Raw genomic sequence first — 22,193 nt, 5'->3', positions numbered from 1 at the left:
CCGCGCCTCCGCCTGCGCTCCGCACCCCCCGCGCCGCCCCGCACCGCCCCCGGCCGCGGCGGACATGGGAAATGTAGTCCGGGGCCGCCCGCCCCGCCGGGCTCTCCGGGCCGGGGGAGGGTCTTGGAGCGAGCCCGGAGCCGAGCATCACCCCCGACATCCCCTGACATCACCCCGACGTCCCTGGGCGTAGCCCCGGCATCTCCCCGGCATCCCCCGGCGTCCCTCGACACGGCCCCGGCATCACCTGGCGTCCGCCCGGCATCCCCCCGGCACGCCCAGCGTCACCTGGCATCCCCTCGGGCCCCGTGACGCGGCCCCAGCGCCGCTCTGGCATCGCTGGTACCCGCCCGACATCGCCTCGGCGGCCTCGGCACGGCCCCGCACTCCCCGGCATCTCCTGGCATCCTTCGGCATCGCCCCCGAATTCCCGCGGCCCCTCCGGCCCCCAGCTCTGCTCCCGGCCCCGGGACTGCGACCCTCGGCGCCGGGGTTTGAACCGCCCCTGGGGCGGCGCAGCCCGGGCACAGCGGGCCCAGGAGCCCGGGCAGGACAGCAGGGGCCCGGGCAGGACAGCAGGGGCCCGGGCAGGACAGCAGGGGCCCGGGCAGGACAGCAGGGGCCCGGGCAGGACAGCAGGGGCCCGGGCAGGACAGCAGGGGCCCGGGCAGGACAGCAGGAGCCCGGGCAGGACAGCAGGGGCCCGGGCAGGACAGCAGGGGCCCGGGCAGGACAGCAGGGGCCCGGGCAGGACAGCAGGGGCCCGGGCAGGACAGCAGGGGCCCGGGCAGGACAGCAGGGGCCCGGGCAGGACAGCAGGAGCGCGGCCCAGCCGGGAAATCCGCTCCCGGCTGCTCTGTGCCCCCCCGGCTCCGCAGAGCCCGCGCAGGAGCTGGGGGGATGCTCCCCGTCTGCCCGGGGCACTGAGACCCCAAAGCACGGCTCTGCCCGCGCTGGCACCGCCCGGGTTGGAACGGCGCTGGATTGATTGAATTGATGGAATTGCTCTGGAGCACCTCGGTGTTGCATAAACAGAATCTGCTGATGCTCCTGGGGATGTGAAACGTGCTTAGGGACCATCCTGTGGCGCTCTCTGAGGGCAGCGGCATTGTCCCCACGCCGGCTCCCCTCTCCTGGGTCCGGAGCCGACCCGCGGGGACGCGGGCAGGGCCGCGGGTGGGCAGAGAGCCCCAGGGCGGTCCGTGCCCTCGGCTGGGAGCTCTGCCCGCGCACCCCGCGGCCCCCCGGCCTTTCCCACCCGCCCGTGTTCCACCCTGCCGGGGCGGGGGCGGGAGAGCCGCGCTCGCTGTCGGGTCCCGCAGAGCTCCTGCTCCTTTGCGGCCCCGCAGCCCTCGTCCTGCCTTCCCGGCTGAAATAAAAGGGCTGGGAAGAAGCCCCAGGATTTTCCCAGCCTGAGCAGCTGGATGCAGAGGGCTGGGGGCGAGGGATGGGCTCCTGCTGCAGGAACCCAAAGGCTCTGCTGATGTCCAGTGTGGGCTCTTTCCCTGGGGGCCCTTTCCTGCCTGCGCTGTTGTTGCTGCAGCACACCCCCAGCCTCTCTCGGGATCTGGGAATGTTTTACAGCCAGGCAGCTCCTGGCATCTCCCCTGGCATCAGCTGGTGCAGGCTCAGCACTTCCTCTCCCCGTTTTTCCATCCTAAATTGCACCATTACTGCAGGATGGAAAAAGCAGATATTTTATGTGGCGTCTGGGGGTGGAGACGGAATTCTGGTTCCTTTGAAGGGAGTCAGGGGCACGGCTGAGAGCTGTGCACCCCACCATGGCGCCAGCAAAGAAGTTCCTTCCACAGGGGCAGGAAGGGTGACACGCACGGAGAACATCCAGAAAAGCCCGGTAGGATTCTCCACACAGTAACTGTGCCCAGCTTCTCCCGGCCCAGGGGCAGCTCCAAACGCCCTGCCAGGGCGGGTTCTCTTCGCCTCCACCAGCGCAGAGGTGCCGAGAAGGTCACTCCGAGCGCCCCTGGCTGTCACGCTCCCTCGTTCACACGGTGACAGGGCTGTCCCTGCCCTCCACCCCATCCCGGGGCCGCTCAACCTCCGGGATCCGAGAGCGCCGGCCCAAATGGGTCAAAGCCGATTAACGTCAGAGCAGCGCTTCGGTGCAAACCCTCTGACAGAGCAGCGCTGACGGGAGCTCGGCCCTGGCCCCGCCCGCAGGTGCAGAGCGGGCTCCTCCCGCCCCACATCCCCTCTCCCGCCCCACATCCCCCTCCTGGCCCACATCCCCCTCCTGCCTCACATCCCCCCTCCTGTCCCACATCCCCCGTCCCGCCCCACATCCCCCTCCTGCCCCACATCCCCCTCCTGCCCCACATCCCCCTCCTGCCCCACATCCCCCTCCTGCCCCACATCCCCCTCCTGCCCCACATCCCCCTCCTGTCCCACATCCCCCCTCCCGCCCCACATCCCCCTCCTGCCCCACATCCCCCTCCTGCCCCACATCCCCCTCCTGGCCCACATCCCCCCTCCTGCCCCACATCCCCCTCCTGGCCCACATCCCCCCCCCTGTCCCACATCCCCCCTCCCGCCCCACATCCTTCTCCTGCCCCACATCCCCCCTCCTGCCCCACATCCCCCTCCTGCCCCACATCCCCCTCCTGCCCAACATCCCCTCTCCTGCCCCACATCCCTCTCCTGCCCCACATCCTCCCTCCTGCCCCACATCCCCCTCCTGCCCCACATCCCTCCGTCCTGTCCCACATCCCCTCTCCTGCCCCACATCCCCCTCCTGCCCCACATCCCTCCGTCCTGTCCCACATCCCCTCTCCTGCCCCACATCCCCCTCCTGCCCCACATCCCTCTGTCCTGTCCCACATCCCCCTCCTGTCCCACATCCCCCCTCCTGCCCCACATCCCTCTGTCCTGTCCCACATCCCCCTCCTGCCCCACATCCCCCTCCTGCCCAACATCCCCCCTCCCGCCCCCTGCCCCCCAGCAGGTGTCCCATGCCCCCGGCCTCTCCCTGGGCTCTGGTGGCACCGCGGGCTGGAGGCAGCAGGGTCACAGCCCGGCTGTGCTCTGACGGCCCCGCAGCACCAGGGATGCTCTCCGGGCAGGAGGGAGCTCACAGCCTTCCCACAGGCTGCTAAACTCCCTGCGAGAGGGTTTTAATCACATTTCCCTGTTTGCTGCTCCAGGAGACAGAGATAATGAAGGCTGGGATGGAGGTGGTGTCTGTGAAATCCCTGCAGCAGGAAAACGGGGAAGGGAGGAGGGGAGCAGGGGGCGCAGCCAGGGAACTGCTCCCACCCCTTATCCCGGGGCTGGTGGGGACAAGTGACGGCCACCAAACCCCTGCTCTGTCCTGGCTGAGCTGTGCTGGAGCACGAGCCTTCAACCTCTGCAGGATCCCATCCCATCCTGTGGATCCCATTCCATCCATCCATCCATCCCTCCATCCATCCATCCCTCCATCCCTCCATCCATCCCTCCGTCCATCCATCCCTCCATCCATCCATCCCTCCATCCCTCCATCCATCCCTCCATCCATCCCTCCCTCCATCCATCCCTCCATCCATCCCTCCATCCATCCCTCCATCCCTCCATCCGTCCCTCCATCCCTCCATCCATCCATCCATCCGTCCCTCCATCCATCCATCCATCCCTCCATCCATCCATCCATCCATCCCTCCATCCATCCATCCATCCATCCATCCATCCCTCCATCCATCCATCCCTCCATCCATCCATCCATCCATCCATCCATCCATCCATCCATCCATCCATCCATCCATCCATCCATCCATCCATCCCTCCATCCCTCCATCCATCCCACCCCATGCCATGCCATTATCCCATTATCCCATTATCCCATTATCTCATTATCCCATTATCCCATCCGTCTCCCACTCCCAAGCCCCAGGAGGCTCCAGGCTCTGCGCTCGGTGTGTCAGTCGCCGTGCAGTGTCAATGACCCCGCCCAGCGGGGCTCTGCCCGGGCCCGCAGCATCCCTGTCCTCTCCTCCCCTATCCCGGCTGGAATTGGCCGCTGTGCCTGGCACGCGGCAGTGCCGCCGGCAGGAGCAGCTCTGCTCCACCTGCCATCTGTCACCTGGCCCGGCGGTGTCACCCACCGGGTGACAGATGGCACCGGAGCTCCTGCCGGGGCAGGGCTGCCGCTGCCTCTCGGGGCTGTCCCCGCTCCCCGGCTCGCTCCCGCTCCACCCCGCGGGGATCCCTCCCTGCCGCACGGAGCCCAGCGGGTAAATCCGCCGGGAGAGGGGACCTGGCCCAGGAGGAGGAGGAGCAGAGGCGGCCACAGCCTCTGGGCCCCAAGGTGGAGTCCCGAGGGTAGTTTGTAGGGACGCACAGGGCAGGGGGAATTGGAAATTAAAATGCTATTGGAAAGTTTAATTATATCTTCACAATTTGTCATCCCAGGCACTGGAGATGGTTCCTTGCTCTGGGAAGGATTTCTGGCTGTGGTTCCCTGCTCTGGGAAGGATTTCTGGTTGTGGTTGGTTCCCTGCTCTGGGAAGGATTTATGGTTGTGGTTGGTTCCCTGTGCTGGGAAGGATTTCTGGCTGTGGTTCCCTGCTCTGGGAAGGATTTCTGGTTGTGGTTGGTTCCCTGTGCTGGGAAGGATTTCTGGCTGTGGTTCCCTGCTCTGGGAAGGATTTCTGGCTGTGGTTCCCTGCACTGGGAAGGATTTCTGGCTGTGGTTCCCTGCACTGGGAAGGATTTCTGGCTGTGGTTCCCTGCACTGGGAAGGATTTCTGGCTGTGGTTCCCTGCACTGGGAAGGATTTCTGGCTGTGGTTCCATGCTCTGGGAAGGATATCTGGCTGGTTCCCCGGGTTGTCTGGTGCCCAGGGTGGCAGAGGGGCCGTGCCCGCAGAGCAGGAGCCGCTCCAGCGGCACATTCCCAGCTATCACCGGATCTCTGGGATCCGCCTGTCCTCACACCGGGTCACTGACCTCGGGGCATCCTGCCTTTGATGTGCACGGCTCTGCACGGGGTGGATCCCGCAGGCACTGCAGGCAGAGCCGGCCTTCCTCTGCCGTCTGTGCAGACTCTGATTAACGGGCACAGCGTCTGGCTCTCGTTTTTTCCAGCCATGGAAGGATCCAAATGAAGGCTGGCTGTCCCTGATTAACCATTACCCTTCCCACGCCTGTTCCCAATGCCGGGATTGTGCTCTGCTCTGCTTTGCCACCCTACTGCCGATGTCACACTGGTCTCTGTTCACCCTGAGCTGGCCACTGGCTGCCTTCTGGCTCCTCACTGGGCACCAAGGGTGCCATGTCGGCTACCTAGGATGCCCCATTGGCCACTGCTTTGCCTCTGTGACACCAGGAGAAAGCCCTGGGACCACACAAACCACACTTTATATCAGGGACAAATCACACTGTGCCTCTCTCTCACTCCAGGGCTTGGTTAACAGTACACACCACTGGATTTTCTGCAGGCACTCCCCAGCAAAACGCAGAAATGGCCCCAGAGGTGTGACAGGGGCGCTGGCACTGCCGTGGACTCCCTCACGGGCAGCAGGGCCCCAGTGATGACAAATGACCCTGGCCCTGTAATTACAGCCGGGCTCTGCTCAGCCAGTGCTGCTGCATTATTGAGAGCAACCAAAAATACTCCAGCTCAGTCATCAACTGCTCTGGGCCTCCTGGCGAGGGGCTGCCAGGGCTGCCTCAGCCTGGGCTGGCACAGGGGACAGCCTGGAACAGGCTGCAGAGGTGTTTGCACATCCTCCAGCCCACAGGGAGGAGGCCCTAGGGGAGCAGAGCACCTCGGAGGGTCAGGATGCTGATGGGAAAGTGGCATTAGGATGACATTAATTGCCTTAGTGTCAGTGTCACTGCTGAGCTGACCTGAGCCGGGCAGGGGATCAGGGGAACTCGTGGGAGCAGTTTTGCTCCATGCCCGCGGTGGGTCCTGGAAATCAGCTGGGAAATGGCTTGGACGGGAAGGGTGTGAGGGGAGGCCAGGGAGGCTGGGGGGAGCGGAGCGGGGCAGGCTCCTCTCTGCCAGAACCGCTGAATTCCCTCTGCTGAGGGGAATTCCCGCCCTCTGCAGGGACCAGCGCGGACCCGAACCTCCCCCCCCTTCTCCTCCAGGAGGAGTCCCGCCTTTCCTGGGAGCTGGCCTGTGCCCAGCTTGCTCAGCCGAGAGCTGTGAGCGCTCTCCGCCAGAGGTGGGGTGCCTGTGCCAGATGTGCTCGTGTGCAGCCAGATGTGCAGGTGCTCAGGGCAAGATGCGCATTGGAAGAGCTCAGGGAAGAGTTAACCCACACCTGCAACAACCACAACACCGTGGGCTGGTGTTCCTCCAAAGCCCGAGAGGAACCCCAAAAGACACCAGAAAAGAAGTGTTTTTTCCATTTTCTGAGCCATCAGGAAGGAGTGTGATGGAACACTGTCACCCCCCAGGCGTGCGGCCAGGCACAGTGCTCCCCTTGGAAGGTGTTCCTGTTTACCTGAACATCCTCTCCCGGGTCATTGCCCTGGTCAGCAAGGCAGTGACCAGCGGGGCGAGTGACTGCAGGGGACATCAGAAGCTTGGCCGGGACAGTGACAGTGACCTCTTCCTCTCCCGTGTGCCACCGCAAGGGCGCGACGAGAAAAGGTGACTCAGGAGCGCGGGCAGGGGACAGTCACCATCTCCCCAGCGCTCCCGCGGGGTGTGACAGAGCCCGCAGCGCCCAGGACGGCTCGGAGAGCTCTGTCACAGCACAGCGGGGACAGTGCGCCCAGCAGGGACAGAGCAGCGCCTCCGTGTCCCCGAGCAGCCCGGAGCCCCCGTGCTCGGGAAGGGCCGCGCCGGGCAGGGCAGGGCAGACACACAGCTTTGGGCTGCGCTCTGCTCTCCGCTCACTCTCCTCCCTGGAATTCCTTCCCTTCTCTCCTGCTCGGCAGCACGGGGAGGATGGACGCTGGATCGGCCGGGCTGCTCCTCACTCTCCTCCTCCTCCTCCTCTCCGTCCTCTGGTTCCTGGGCTGGAGGAGTGACACCAAGAGGAGCCGGCTGCCTCCTGGCCCAGCCCCGTGGCCCATCCTGGGCAACCTGTGGCAGAAGGATGTCCTGCCCCTCTACAGGCACTACGAGAAGGTAAGGGACGAGTGGCCTGCACCCACTGGCAGCCCCAGCAGGACACACAGCGGGAAAGTCCCGTGCCAAAACAGAAGGGGAATCCCACAGGTGACTCTTCCGACCTTCCTTTTCTTCCCTCCCTCATCTCTTGCTCTACCAGAATTGCCCAAATCTCTTCTGCTGGGAGCAGATCCAACCCTGCTATTGAAGCCTTTCTCCTCCTCTGAGGGACCCATGTGGTGACAATGCCCCTCAAGGGCTGCAGCTGCTGTCCAGAGATGATGCTTTGAACCCCCCAAAGTGGCACTGGGATAAAACCCCCAGGGACAGGGACAGGGCTGGGAGTGGGATGGGGTCACAGCTTTGAGGGAGGCACTTCCCATCCCAGCTGGGCATTCAGCAGTGCTGTGGGCTCGAGTCCCTGTTTGAAATGAAGTGAATGAAGCGGTGTGGGAGCCTGGCTCACAGAGCTGCCTGTCCCCCCAGCTCAGCAGCACCTACGGCCCCATCTTCACCGTGTGGCTGGGGCTGAAGCCTGTGGTGGTGCTCTGTGGGTACGAGGCGGTGAAGGATGCCCTGGTGGGACACTCGGAGGAGTTTGGGGGCAGACCTCAGATCCCCCTCCTGATGCAGCTCTCCAAAGACTACGGTGAGTGCCTGGATCTCTCCTGGATCTCTCTTGGATCTCTCCTGGATCTCTCATTCTCTGTGCCCAAGTCTAGGGAAGGGGTCAGCACCCAAGACCACCAACACCCATTTCCTGTTCTACAAGACCCTTAAACTCCTACACCCCTTGTCCAGGACAGTATTAACTCCAGTTAGGCAGTTCCAGCTCTGTTCTGGGTGCCTGTAGAAATCCTCATGCTTTCACAGGCACTGCACACCTGCACGGTTCCCACCTTTGGCCATGTTGCTCCTCAGCCTGGCCCAGAGCAGGGTTCCCCCTCCTGGGGAGCAGCAGGGTGGGCAGAGGCTGATCTCCTCTGTGGCCCTGCAGGATTTGTCTCCAACAACGAGAAGAAGTGGCGGGAGCTGCGGAGGTTCACGCTCAGCACTCTGAGGGACTTTGGGATGGGGAAGAACTCCATGTCCCAGAAGGTGCAACAGGAGGCCCAGCACCTGGTGGAGCTGCTGGCAAAGCTCAAAGGTGACGTGGCTGCTGTCCTTGCTGGCCCTGGGGCAGGCAGAGGACACACAAGAGCGCCATGGGACACGTGTGGCCCCAGAGCTGTTTGCAGGGCCCGGTGTGGGTGATCCCTGCAGGGAAGGGCTGGGATCCAGCCCCACCTCAGCCAGGGCTGCAGAGATGTGCTACAGCCAGGGCTGGAGGGCCGGGAGGGAGATCCTGCTCTGAACTCCTGGCCACAGGCGAGGAGCATTCCCTGGGAATGCACAGCCAGGCCAGTGCCCTGCTGACTTGGGGTTAACAGGGTGATTTCCTCCTCCCCAGCAGTACCCAGCTCCTGCCAGTGCCAACACGTCTGCTGGGGCATCCTGCAGCTGCCTCTGCTCCCCTCAGTCTGAGCTGTGGGAGGGTTAGGGGCAGGGGGGTGGCTGGAGGAGCCCAGCGCTCAGCAGGGCTCTTTGCTGTGGCCCAACAGATCAGGCAGGGCGTAACATCAGGGGCTGGGAGCAGGAGAAAAGGGCTGTTTTCTGTCTTGAAGCACATCAATAACTGGTGACTTTGGATGCTTTTCTCACCTTTTGTGGCCGCAGGCAATCCCTTTGAGCCCATGACCATGTTCAGGCATGCCGTTGCCAACGTGATCTGCTCCGTGGTGTTCGGGAGCCGCTACAGCTACAGCGACGCGGCTTTCCTGGAGCTGCTCAACGCCATCGGCAACTACATCAGCTTCTTCCTGTCCCCCGTGGCCAAGGTGGGAGCCGGCTGTGCTCGGCACCTCTGCCCGCCGCCCTCGGCGGCTGGGGATGCTCCCTGCCTTTGGGAGGGGCTGGGAGGCTCCGGAGCCTGAGCCCTGCCGTGCCTTCCCTCCGCAGCTCTACAACACCTTCCCCAGCATCATGCAGCACCTCCCGGGGCCGCACAAGAAAGTCCTGGCCGACTGCCAGAAGCTGAAGGATCACATCCAGGAGAAGGTGCAGCTCCACCAGCTGACGCTGGACTCCAGCTGCCCTCGGGACTACATCGACTGTTTCCTGATGAGGGCAGAGAAGGTAGAGGGGGGGCTGCCCTCCACCTGGCTGCAGCCTGCAGCCTCCCCCAGACCACTCTGAATGCCCCCCACCACACCTTCCTGCAGGAGAAGGGCAGCCCAGAGACCATGTACAGCCACGAAGACCTGGTCATGTCAGTGTTCAACCTCTTCGGCGCCGGGACAGTGACAACCAGCAACGCCCTGGTGTTCTTCCTGCTGATGCTGGCAAAGCACCCCCACATCCAAAGTAAGGCAGAAAACACAGCTGCTCCTGTGCCTGGGGTGCTCACGGGGCACAGGGTGCTAGGGCTGGTAGGTTCTGTTTGGGGGCAGACCCAAATCAGCCTGTGGGGTCACCCAAGGGTGGCACCCATCAAATACAGGTCAGGGGATCCAGGTGCCTCTCCCTGGGCCTGGAGTGGCCTGTGGGAGATGCTCTGAGCTGGCCTGGTGCAGGCAGGGATGTGGGCACAGACTCTGTTTCTGGCTCTATATGGGATTAGGGCAGGTTGTTCCCACTCTAGCCCATCCCTGGGTTTAGGATTAATCCTGTGGAGGCCGGTGAGAAACTCTGGGGAGGTGACCCAGCCCCCTGCTGTCCCCAGCCAAGGTGCAGGAGGAGATTGACGCCGTGGTGGGCACCGGCCGAGCCCCCTGCACAGAGGACAAGCTGCGGATGCCCTACACCAACGCCGTGATCCACGAGCTGCAGCGCTACCACAAGACCCGCATCGAGAACTTCCCGCGCATGACAACGCAGGACGTCCTCTTCAGGGGCTACACCATCCCCAAGGTACACAGGGGACAGGGAGAGGTGGCAGTGGGGCTCCAGTGACATTTGCCTTTGTCCCTGGACTGTTTGTACACGTTTGAAGGTTACGGGTCTTTCCCAATCCTGGTAGCGGTGACGTTTCAGAGGGGAGCAGAGGCAGGTGAATGTCACTGCCCGTCCTGCCCACACCCCCTGTCCCTTTCCTGTCCTGGCAAACAGCTCTTCCCACCACGGAGCCGTGCAGGGCCGGGGGGCCGGAGCAGGTGCCCAGACCCTACTATTGGCGTCCCCTGGCACCCCAGTATCCTACTCCAGCCCTCGGCAGATCCGGGGACAGGCACTGCTCCTGGTCTCACCGTGAGCCTTATGTGCAAAACTCACACTGGGGGAATGTCTCCTGCCTTTGGATCAGGAGCAGCGAGAGCGGCTTTAACAGAAATCCATGAGAATAACTCAGTAATTTGTGTCTCCTGAGCTGCACAGACTGACAGGACCATGGGGACAGCAGAGCCCCACGTCAGCTGTCCCAGTGGCATAGAGCCACCATTCCAGGCTGCCTCCCCATGGGAAGTGCCTGGGCATTGGGGTGCACACCCAGCCTCCCCTGATGCTCCCCCTGACTCATCCCCCCCAGAAGAGCCTGTGGCATGGTGCTGATGTCCCTCCTCACATCCCTGCCCCATCCCTCTCCCACAGGGCACTCCTGTCATCCCAGTAATTTCCTCTGTGCACTCGGATCCAACCCAGTGGGAGAACCCCAAGCAAGTGGACCCCGCACACTTCTTGGACGAGAAGGGCGAGTTCAGGAAGCGCGAGGCCTTCATGGCATTCTCAGCAGGTCAGTGCTGTGTGCCCAGGAGTGCCAGCACAGACACCCCGGGGCACCAGGGGCTGCCTGCACCCTCCTGTCCCTTTGGTCCCCACCGGGGTCACCCCTCTCTCCCGCCCAGGGAAGCGGATGTGCCCGGGGGAGGCGCTGGCCCGCATCGAGCTCTTCCTCTTCCTCACCACGCTGCTGCAGAACTTCACCTTCCAGCTGGCCACGGAGCACAGGGAGCTGGATTTATTCTCCCTGTGGCTCGAGATTGAGAGGAGGGCGATCCCGGGCAAGTTCTTTGCTCTCCCACGCTCGTTGTCCTCCTGAGCTGGGAGAGCAGGACAAGGAAAGGCTCTTCAGGGGTCTCCACCCTGCCCTAGAGCGAGCCCTGCAGCCACCAGGGCACAGCCACCACAGGAGGGACAGTTCGGGCTTGGAGCTTCTCCTCTGAGAACTTTGGGCACGTGTGCCAGCAGCTCCATGGGCAGCCCGCTCCCAGTCCTTCCCTCCCCATGGCAGGAATGGGAGGAAGGCTGCACTGCTCTTCCTCCCCCATCCCCTCCCATGCTGTTTGAGCTCCTCGTGGCAGGGCTGCCTGGGGCTCCCTCCATTTGGTGAGGGATTCAGAGAGCTCTGCAATAAAAATAATCATCAGAACCAGGTGCTGGTGTTTATAAGAACACTTGTGGTGCCTCTTGCATCCCGTTCTTCCCAGTGCAAACCTCCCAGACCCAGGATTTCACCTCCACGTCCCTTCCTGGCGTGTCTTCACCTTTCTCAGAACACCCAGTCCTGCCGTTCCCCTGCCTGGGGTGAGGCTGCTGCAGAGGGTGTTGTGTCAGCAGTGGGGCTTGGGGGGCCTATGAACCCTGGGACTTCAGGGCATGGAGCAGATCGGGTTTTTCAGAGGTGTTGGAGGTGTTTTTGGTGGGGTTTGCCCTGCCGGGGTGCTCCTGCACACACGGACAGGGCACAGCAGGGACTTCGCCCTGGGGGAGGTGGCTGTGCCCTGCTGAGGGAGGTGACAGCAGGGACCTTGTTAATGCTCCTGCTTTGTCCCAAATGATGCATAAAGCAGCCTTTACTCTGACTCTAAGTGCATTTGTGACTTTCAGATTACTAAATCGGCTCTTTTCTTAATCTGGGGAAACTCAAGCAGGCAGAGCCACCTGCCAAAAACCTGTGTGACCAAAACCTTTGCTCCGTCTCTCCCTGACGCCCCGGGTCAGCACTGTGCCCGTCACCTGGGTAACCTCTGGGCTTCTGTGACTAAAACCAAACACCGACGTCCAAAGGCCACCCGTGCTCCGCTTCCCGTTCCCTGCCCGTTTGTGTCGCTTCCCAGCCCGGCCGTGCGCGGGGCTGGCACGGTGCCCTGCCCTGACTGCGGCTCCCCAACCCGGAGGGGTGCTGGCGTCCCCTGGCACCCCAACATCCCCCGACACCCCCTGGCACCCCAATATCCCCCAACATCCCCTGACATCCCCTGGCACCCCAATATCCCCCAATATCCCCCGACATCCCCCGGCACCCCAATATCCCCTGGCATCTGCCATCACCCAGCCGTCCCCCGGCACCCCGATACCCCCCATCACCCTGACATCCTCCGGCACCCCGACATCGCTAAACATCGCCCCGACATCCCCCGGCGCCGCTGGCGGAGGGGCAGTGCCGCCGGCGCCGCTCTTAGCAGCATTACGGCGGCGGTTGGAATTACGGTAACTGTCGCCGGCCCGTGGCGGTGGCGGTGGCGGTGGCGGGGAGGGGAGGAGAGGAGAGCCCCGGGCAGGTGAGCGGCTCCCTTCCTTCCCTTCTGCAGTGTCACAGCTCCGCTCGTGGCACACACACGCCTACTGCTGAAAATCGAGCGGCCGAAGGCAGAGAAGGTTTTCCCCCGTTCGCAGAAAAGCGGCGCGATGTCCCCGCCACGAATGGCCCTGCTGTGTCCCCTTGGAGCCTGGGCTGTCACCTCCCCGTGCTCTGGCTGCTGGAGGCGGCGGGTGCAAAGCGCAAAGTGCTGCACGGTGTCCCCCCGGCCCGCGGCCCCGATCCGCTGATGTGTCCCTAAGGGACGAGCCCTGGCCGCTACCCGGGGCAGGGCTGAGGGAGTAGAGATGTCACCCTGTCCCTCAGCCCCGCCGGCGCGAGCTGTCCTGCACAGCAGGAGCGTTCCCAGCCTTTTCCTGTCACTAGTACAGAGCCAAAGATGAGTTAGAGAGCACCCAGCCGCTCCAGGGCATCGGTGCCGTCCATGGCACCCAAACCCGAGCACTCCCAGGACTGCACGTGCCCTGTTTTCCAGGTGACCAAGCGCCAGAAGGTGCTGTTGGCCCCGGAACACTGAGTGCCCTGGCCCCGGAACACAGTGCCCTGCCGGGAGTGTCCCGATGCCGGGGACAGCTCACCTTTGTCCTTAGCTGATGCCGATGCCACCATGGTCCCTGTGTCCCTGCAGTCCCACTCCGGTGACAGCCAAGCCAAGGACTTTACTCGTGTCCTGCCGTTCCAGCTCTCCATGTCCATCCTGGGTAAAGCTGCTCTGATTTTCCACTGCTTTCCCGTAAGGGTCAGGAAGGGTCTCCAGTGGGGATTAGCCAAGCTGTCCCTTTAACTCCCCAGGGTTTTTGGATCACAAATCCCTGGATGCGTGTTCTGCTGTGAATGGCCACTGGGAATTCCTGGTCAGGCAGCTCCGGGAGGACCAGGAGTGTCGCAGCACTGTACAGAAGAACCTCCTGCACCTGAAGGTGGGATTCCTGGGCTCCTGCCATCATCATGCGTTTTAAAAAGGGGAGGTTTTGCTGCTGCCCAGGCTGTTAAATGGAAATTCCTGAACCAGAGGCTGCCCCCCACCTCTGCTGTGGCCCCTCCACCTCCAGCTGCAGAGCAAAGCCTGGTGACATTTCACACTGTCACAAGGGAGCACCAGAGAACGGCTTTTACTCTCCTTTAGAGAGCCTGTGACTCTGAAAATGGATCCAAATATGCTTCAATAAAGAAGAGTTAGGTCACAAGGGAAATTTCCAGAGGTAGTGTAGGTTGGGCAGAGCCACAGCAGCTCCCAGGGCAGCTCAGGAATGAGCCTCACTTGTTCCACACAGGGCAGGGAAATGCAAGGTGCCTTTGTGAGAAGCTGGGGGCCGTGGTTGGAACTCGGGAATGCAGAAATCCTGGGAGAGGCCTGGCCTGGCCAGCAGCACCTGCCACAGACCAGCGAGGAGCGAGGGAACCTCCCCCGAGAGTCTGGAGCCTCTGCTGCTGTGGGCTGTGAAGGGAGCACAGAAACTCAGCTCCCTGCTGGCCTTCCAAAAAGGCTTCAGGGGAGGTTTTGCAGGCTAAAAATGAATCGTGAGTGTTGACCAAGGTGTTGTGAGAGCCTCTCATTCCAGTGAGTTTGGATTCTGAATCAGCTGAGTGCCTGCCAAAGATGAGACGAGCTCAGATTTTTGCTGCTTATTAAAAGCTTAAGACTAGAGTTTGGAAAAAAAATAATAAAAAGCAATTCTTTTCCACCAGAAGTTAAACCTTGGGTAGATAAAGTGCTAAATGTAAGCCAGGTCTCAAGAAGTGTGCAGCTGAGCCTCAGCACCCCGAGGAGATGAGCAGCACCCCCAGCCTGCCTGGGCTCTGCCCCAGCTGTGGCCTCTGTGGGTTTATTCCAGGAGCTGTGTCCTAGAAAACCCATCCCAAACTACGCTAAAAGAGTCGATGTGCAAGTTCCCCAGTTAAACGAGGAGGGGGAGCCCATTGAAATGAAGGAGAAGGAGCAGAAGAAGAGACGTAAATCAAAGGTTTGTTGGAGGCTCTGCCTGCCATGGATGCTGCGTGCCAGTGTTTGGTGGGGAGAGGACAGCCCTTGGCAGACAGCACAAGGAATTTGGAATTGCTCTGTTCTTTCCCACTCCTGCATTTGGATGGAGCCATGGTGAGCAGCTCCTAGGAATCAGGGCTTGCTCAGCACCTTCCCACATGGGAGGGAGTTTGGGAGGCATTCCCAAACTTCTGCCTCATCCCCATGTGTCCCCAGTCATGGAACAATCCTGGAGCCAGGGGCCTCCTTCCCACACAATAAAGGGTGCAGCTCTCAGGGCTTCCATTCTGCCACAGAACACGGCCTGGGAACAGTCCTGGACTAAGCAGGGTCTTGCTGCACTCTGGTTTTCCTCACTGGCACTCTGGGTCTGTGCTGGGCTCCTCCCTAGGGCTGATATGCTCAGTACTGTGGAATAATACTGCATTCCTGCCTCCCCGAGTTGCTTTTCCTTGTTTCCCTTGCCATCAGATGGAGGATTTCAGCCTGCACGAAGCCTACCAAGGACTGAAAACTGACAAGATCGAGCTGGAAGAGAGGAATGTCTTCTGTGGCCCCTACAAGTCCCATGTCCTCCTGGAGCAGTGAGTGCAGTGCCCAGCTGTGGGCCCCAGAGCAGCTTTGGGAAAGCTGTTCCATTCCCTATGATCCTCCTGGAGGCTGGAGAAGGGTCCCTCCGTGTCAGTGTTAAGAAATCTCCATTTTTAAATAAAGACACCAAGATAAGCTGTTTTTAGAGGAATAAGGGTTAGTGATCCAGGGTGTATCCCATGGGATATGGGGCAGGGAGGAGCCCTTGCCCTCTGCCCATCCTGATACAAAGGGAGACGTGCAGATTTGGGGACTGTGCTGGTGCCCTGCAAAGGATTCATCCCTGCAGTGCTGCCCACCCTGCTCAGTTAAACGCAGGGAAATGCTGAGCCAGGCCTGGCTGCTGGCCAAAGCTCACCCCAGGCACTGGTTCTGTGCAGGGCAGACAGGAGGAGGAGAGCCCACTACAGCGGAGGGGACTGGGTGGCTGCTGCCCACAGGAGGGTGAGGCTGCTGGGGGTGCCAGCAGGGCAGGACGTGCCCCTGCTGCTCCCCGGCCACACTGGGCCCTGCAGGGCTCTGTGCCTCCGAGAGGACAGGGGAATCCTGCTCAGCACCACCAGCTGGGACCTCAGCATCAGGTGAGCTGGAGCTTGGGACACCCAGCCCTTGGAAAACAGGGGAAAGGTAACCACAGGGGTAGAACCTCAATGCTGAGCCTGACTTGATCACTACAATTTCTCCGACACCTCAGCGGAACAGCTCCTGGTTCTCACCTGGTGTGTGGGAGCAGAGCTGGGCACATTAAATAGGAAATAATCATGGAATCAGCTCTTAAAGTTCATCTGGTTTCTCCTCCCTTGGGTTGGTGCTCTGCAGGTGCTGGGATATTCACAGTGGTGCCTGTGTGAGAACCTTCTCGGGTCACTACGCCACAATCACCTGCCTGCACTCCCACCAGGAGCACTTTGTGTCGGGAGCTGGCGATGGCATGGTGAAAGGTGAGGGCAGCCCGGGGAGCTCCCAGCCAGGGGAATCTCTGCAGGAAACGGGCAGGGAGCTGGGGGAGAGGGACACAGGGATGGGGTGGAAGGAAGGCTGTGAGTCAGAAGGTGTTTCACAAGAGCCTAAGCTAGGGACACATGCACACACAAGCTCTGGTTGTGTCAGGGACTAAATTCTCATTATTTCTGCTTTGATTCAGAATTAATGGTTTTATGGCTGTAATTCCATCCCAACCCTGGGGCGTGTGGTATCAGCTTTATGCTTTGCCAGATGTTTCCTTATAGATTAAAGGTGAAAAACATGTGCTTCTTCTGGACTTCACATTTAATTTTTTTGCCATGCAATTATGCTTTTTAAGGCAACCCTCAGCTCCTCAGAGAGCTGCAGGTACAAGGTGTGACTGTAACTCAACAGTATTTTTTAATGCATGTTGTATTCCCAAAACTCATCCTTGGGGCAGATGGATTTTTAATTCTCCTCCCTTTTGCCCCAGCAGTGTGGAGCTTGAAGAGTGGGAAATGTCTGAGGACTCTGATGCACAGCAGCCCCGTGTGGGCAGTGAGGATGGACGGGACCCACGTGGTCAGTGGGGGTCACCGAGGGCTGGTGAAGGTCTGGAGTGCTCAGACAGGGGCTCTGATCAAGGTGAGTTTCCTCTTGGGTGGATAATTCTGTGCTAAATGGCCACAACTCTCTGCTAGCTCGTCATAGTTTTTTGCATTTGCTGAATACTTTCTTAAAAAGAAAATAATCCCCCCAACAACCCCAAACCCTAAACCAATCAAGGAAATTGCAGATAATTAAAAAACTGACTTGCACCCAGCTGCTGGTTTTAAGGCCAGGTGTGATTTGCTTCACCCCCTTCACTGCTCTCTCTTGTTCATCTCTGCTCCCTCAGAAACCTTCCGAACCTGGGGAGATGAAGGGAGAGCTTCAGTAACTGGGGCTGGAGGCACCAGGGGTCAGCCCAAAATGGGAATCTTGCTCTCAGCAGCAGATTCTGGAGCTGAAGCAGCTGGGCAGCTGTGGGAGCACTGAGTCTGTGAATTCCCTGATCAGATGTCCAGGCCCAGTGTCAGTCCATACCTGGGAGAGGAGGGAAGCTCTTTTCCAGTGCAGAAATGGAGAGACAGCCCAGATACCTCAGATATCCCAGCTCCAGCTGAACCTCTTCCCCCACAGCCAGGGCAGCTCCCTCTTCCCTCCTGGGACAACATTCCACAGACCACAAAGGCCTCGGTGGAGTGACATCTCCTTATCACATGTAATAAAGATGGAAAAGGGATGTTATTCCATGCCAGGAGCAGCAGCACCAAGCCCAGAACATTTCAGTGACTACAAAACAAACACAGTTATCCATAAGCGTGCAATAACACCCTGTAAAACCATATCAGGCTGGTGTCCTGAAAGCTATGGGACACCTCAGACAGATTTACATCCACATTACTGACAGTGCTGCACCTTCTTCTTTTACTTTGCAGACATTAGAGAGGCACCAAGGCCCAGTTCTCTGCTTGTCCTTTGACCAGTGGCACCTCGTCACAGGGAGCACTGATGGATATGCCCTGGGATGGAGCATGTTGGGAAAATTTAGGAGATGCCTGATAGCTTTCTTCCATCCCAAGTAAGATGTGTTTCAAGTTGTGTTCAACAGGAAATGTGCCCCTTACATGACCAGGAAATGCCTTAATTACCAGTCTGAGGATTTGAAATATCCCCACTTTCACCAGCCTTTATCTCAAAGGATCAGTCAGGCACCACATGGTCAAAAGCAGCATTTTCAGTAAAGACCTGGAACAGCCTGAAATGCAAACCCACATCATTTTATCATAACCAGGGATGACTAAAGACAGAGCACAGCCCAATATTCCAAGGATCCCCCGCCGTGTGCCACAAGGTGTCACATCACCTGGGCAGGAATAGAGAGGTCTCATGCTGACCAACTGCATGTTAGGCCATTCTCTCAAACTTTAATTGTATCTAGAACCGTGAAAACTGGAGAATCATATGGTTTACTTTGATTTCCTGGACAAAAATCTGAAATTTCAAATGCAGCAGATGGCCATGGCCATATGGTTGCCATGGGGAGCACGGAATCCCAGAATCCCAGAACGGTTTGGGTTGGAAGGGACCTTAAAGATCACCTCATTCCAACCCCCTGCCAAGGGCAGGGACACCTTCCAGTGGAAGGATGCACTGGGCTGTTGGTTTGGCCGTGGAGTGACCTGAGACTTCTCTGTCACACCTTTGCAATGTCCCCATCAGCTCCTCAGTGCAGGCTGCTGCTGGAGCCACAGCTCTGCCTCCCCTCCAGGAGCATTTCTCCTTGCACAAGCACCACGGAAGTGCCAACCCCCACCTGGTGTGTTTTCAGGGAAGTGCTATCCCTGGAGTTCCTGTACCTCAGAGTCATCAGTGGCTGTGCTGATGGACACATTCGGATCTTCAGCTTCCTGACTGGAGCCTGCCTGCAGGTGCTGGAGCCCAGCAGCAGTGGGGACCCAGTGTCTGCTCTCTGTGTCGCAGGAAACAGGTGGGTGACAGCAGCTGCCAGCAGGCTCTGACCCAAATGTGGTGGATCACACGGAAATTTAAGGAATTGTGTGTTTTTCCTTCTCACAAATAACTTTTAAAGGGCTCCGCTGTTTATTAAATGCTTCAATAATCTGGTTTAGTTCACAATGGCTGAAGAGATTGCTTTAGTCTCTTCAGCAATGTACAATTTCCTGTTTGTCTACAGCTGAAGATACAGCCCCAACTGTAAAGCTGAATTCATAAATTTTTAGGAGGTTAATCAAGCCAATACCTGATAGTCTCTACCTGTTCCCTGACCTACAGCCTCTTTATAAAGGCAAATAATGAGAAATCCTTCCAGGTTCATTCACTTTTGCACCTCTAACTGAAGGTGGCTCCCAGCTTTTGCGGAAGCAATGGGTAAAACACTGCTGTGGTTTCATGGCTGGGCTGGCCACGCTCTAAAACACAGCAATAAATGGGCAGCTATGGAGAAATTAACTCCACCCCAACCAGACCAGGACAGCCCTTCAGTCCTGACAATAAGGTGTTAAATTTAGTCAAGTACTTCCAGCCTTTAGCACTGCTCTGATCTAGCTCTGTCCACTGCCAGAAATTTTCATCCTAATTATTTTTAAATTAATTCTGTGGTGGAACTGAATGAAAAGAGCCCCAGAGACTCTCAGAGAGCAGGAGTTAAGATGTGCAGTGTGTGATGGATAGGGTTAACTGCTGCTGCTCCTTCAAGGAGAGGTGATGATCTGGGATCTGTTTGAGGCCCTGGGGGTTGTGTTGCACAGGAGCCCCTCAGGCAGGACCTGGTGTCTGTGATTCCTCCTGTGCTTTTATGGCTCTTCCCTCCGTGCTCCAGGGTGGTGACCAACTCCCCCAGCAGACTGCTGCTGCTCCAGTTCGAGGCTGTGGTGTGGGACTACTCCCTGCCTGCGGACAGAGAGGTGAAGAAAGAGAAGAAGCCGCAGAAGGGGAAGCGCGAGGGCTCCAGAGTGGAGCAGCAGCAAGCTCAGGACAAATCCCCCAGACCTCAGCAGCCACCAAAGAGCCGTGGAAGACCCAAAAGTATCACACTGAGCCCCTGCTCTCCTGCCTTTTCTAAACTCAGTTACAAACCAAGCAGCCACTGCCTTCAGCCCAGCCAATATTCAGACTCTCTGCTGTTGTCAAGAGCAGATGTGCTGCTCCAGTTCAATGGTTCTGTAATTTTCTAGGCTTCTGTGAAACCTCGCTGCCTTTTTACAAGGCTTTGGTGTAAATTCAACACATTTTTTCAAGACAGGCACTGTCATTTTCCAACTGAGTAAGACAGAAATCAGTAGTAGTATTCATATTCACACAGCTGGTGGGCTTGGAAACTCGCTGCTGACTCAGGGCTTGAATTATTCATTACAAACAGCCAAGAAAGTGAGAGAACACCTACATTCAGAATCTGCCATCACTGGGAAAGGCAACTGCACAGAAACAGGCACCTTTTCAATTGTAACCCAGTGATGTTATTTTGTTTTTAGTCAGAGCTGTTCAACACAGTGTGATGACAACTCCGCCAGCTCCGCAAACTGAATACTGCAGATAAACTGATGGGCTAGAAAAAGGTTCCTGCTTTTCAGGCCAGCAGATGCCAACTGATGCTGCTCCGCTTGGCAAAAGACAGAACCCAGGGAATGGCTGGGGCTGGATTTAGGGCAAGGTTCTTCCCCTAGAGGGTGCTGGCACTGCCCAGGCTCCCCAGGGAATGGGCACAGCCCCAGGGCTCCAGGAACCTTTGGAAAGCACTGCCAGGGATGCACAGGGTGGGACTGTTGGAGGTCTGTGCAGGGACAGGAGCTGCACGGGGTGATCCTCTGGTTTCCTTCCAACTCAGCTTATTCTGTGATTCTCTGATTCTACACTCTGTGTGGGAAAACCTCCCAACCCCAAATACGTTCCTTTTTTTTTGGCTACAGGTGATGAAGCTGAACAGGGCCCTGCTGCCCCTGCACCTGAGGAGCCAGAAGCCACTGTGGAGTACGAGCTGCCCCACACAGACCCAAGCCGTCCCATGTCCCCTGACAAGTTTCTCCTAACAATCAGCGCCCTGCAGGGCTCCTGCAGGCCAGCCCCAGGCAGCCCCAGCCCCGAGCTCTCTGTCAGAGCCAGGGGAGCAGCACAGCAGCAGCAGCAGTGCCCCAGGAAGGCGCTGCTGTCCAGCAGGCCCCTGCAGCAGCAGCAGCAGGCAGCCCGGCTCCAGCGGGCCAGGCTGCACAGCCACTCCCTCACCATGACAACCATCTCCACTCCCTTTGAAACCAAAACGCTGCGGCTCAGGCTGAAGAACTCTCTGCATGGCCCCGCTGTGAAATCCTCCATCCCCGCTCCCTGTCTTGTACGTCCCGAGTTTCGTGGCTCGCTGGGGGAAAGGAAAGCTCTCGGTGGCCATGGGAAAGACACTGCTGGCCCCAAAGATGGGCAGCAGCTCATCGATCTCTGCACAATCTCAGCCTCTTTGGAGCTGGTCCAACCAACACCTGGTGTGGCTGCACAGAGCACTGGAGCTCCCAGGAGAACAAATCCCTTCTGTCCCTCCAGCTCCCGCAGGGACAGTGGGTTCAGGCTCCTGACAGCAGAGCAGGAGGTGCAGGAGGCAGCTGCAGCAGCTCAGCATCAGGCACAGCAGGCAAAGCCCGCGGAAGATAAAGAAAGAGCCAAAAGGAAAGCCTGGCTGAGGAAAATTAGAGGCCTACCTGTGGATTCTTTTACTGGGGAGAGGAAAACACCTGCTCCAGAACTTGGGCATGACACATTTATCTGAGATGATCCCTGAGTCCAACCAACAGCCAGGACCTGGGATTCTGGAGTCCACCTGAGTCTGCCATGTGGCTTTAAGCAAAAAAATACAGATATATCCATTTATATATATTTAAGTATATTTGGTATGTTTAAGTATACTCATTTAAGGGTAAAACACATGCCCACTGTAAGTCTTCCAAAGAAATACTGTTGGTATATGCAGCCATTTCTCAAGGCAGTGAATGGACTGAGCTGGATTTAACTCCCTAAACCTGCTGTAGTTACCGACAAGGCACAGTCTGACACCAACACAGCTCAGGATGGGCTAACCCTGTGAGAATAATAAAAAAAGGAAAAAAACTCAAACCTTTCTAGCATTTGAAAAAAAAACTATTTATGGAGCATCGAGTATCTGGGCTGGTGTACCAAAAATCTGTCACCCCAGAGGTTTGAGACAGGCCAATTCTGCCCAAGGTCACATCAAGGCGTTTTCAGCAGCAGTTCTGCTTTGAAATGGAAGTCTCTGAAACTGTCGCCACAGTGGGGCTGTGCTTAGTGTCGCTTTGTTTAATTCATCGCCACCTTCGACTAGCAAACCCGGGGATGCAGCCAGTGAGGAACAACCGCGGGGAGCGGCAGCGGCGGGGACGTGTGTGCCCGGGACGGGGACTGTCACCGCGAGGTGCCCCGGGAACGGGAATGTCACCGCGAGGTGCCCCGGGAACGGGAATGTCACCGCGAGGT

At 58.9% G+C, this 22,193-nt stretch overlaps 2 protein-coding genes across 2 annotated transcripts; both read left to right on the top strand.

Moving 5' to 3' along the window:
* The first annotated feature begins 6,640 nt into the window (after positions 1-6,640).
* Positions 6,641-11,467, top strand: LOC136369197 (cytochrome P450 2C5-like). Its single transcript, XM_066331849.1, has 9 exons — positions 6,641-7,080; positions 7,549-7,711; positions 8,060-8,209; positions 8,779-8,939; positions 9,061-9,237; positions 9,324-9,465; positions 9,824-10,011; positions 10,687-10,828; positions 10,941-11,467. Exons 1-9 carry the CDS (start codon positions 6,898-6,900, stop codon positions 11,132-11,134), a joined length of 1,500 nt encoding a protein of 499 aa, XP_066187946.1. The 5' UTR covers positions 6,641-6,897; the 3' UTR covers positions 11,135-11,467.
* A 1,710-nt stretch (positions 11,468-13,177) lies between these two features.
* LOC136369198 (F-box/WD repeat-containing protein 10-like) lies at positions 13,178-21,749 on the top strand. Its single transcript, XM_066331850.1, has 11 exons — positions 13,178-13,335; positions 13,427-13,554; positions 14,470-14,598; positions 15,090-15,202; positions 15,590-15,790; positions 16,029-16,150; positions 16,651-16,799; positions 17,636-17,778; positions 18,529-18,687; positions 19,540-19,745; positions 20,627-21,749. The coding sequence occupies exons 1-11, from the start codon at positions 13,242-13,244 to the stop codon at positions 21,469-21,471; spliced, it is 2,289 nt and encodes a 762-aa protein (XP_066187947.1). The 5' UTR covers positions 13,178-13,241; the 3' UTR covers positions 21,472-21,749.
* Positions 21,750-22,193: the final 444 nt, after the last annotated feature.

This window comes from Sylvia atricapilla, chromosome 18 (genome assembly GCF_009819655.1).
Source record: "Sylvia atricapilla isolate bSylAtr1 chromosome 18, bSylAtr1.pri, whole genome shotgun sequence".
Lineage (NCBI taxonomy): Eukaryota > Metazoa > Chordata > Aves > Passeriformes > Sylviidae > Sylvia > Sylvia atricapilla.
This window is presented reverse-complemented; position numbering and strand designations above follow the sequence as displayed.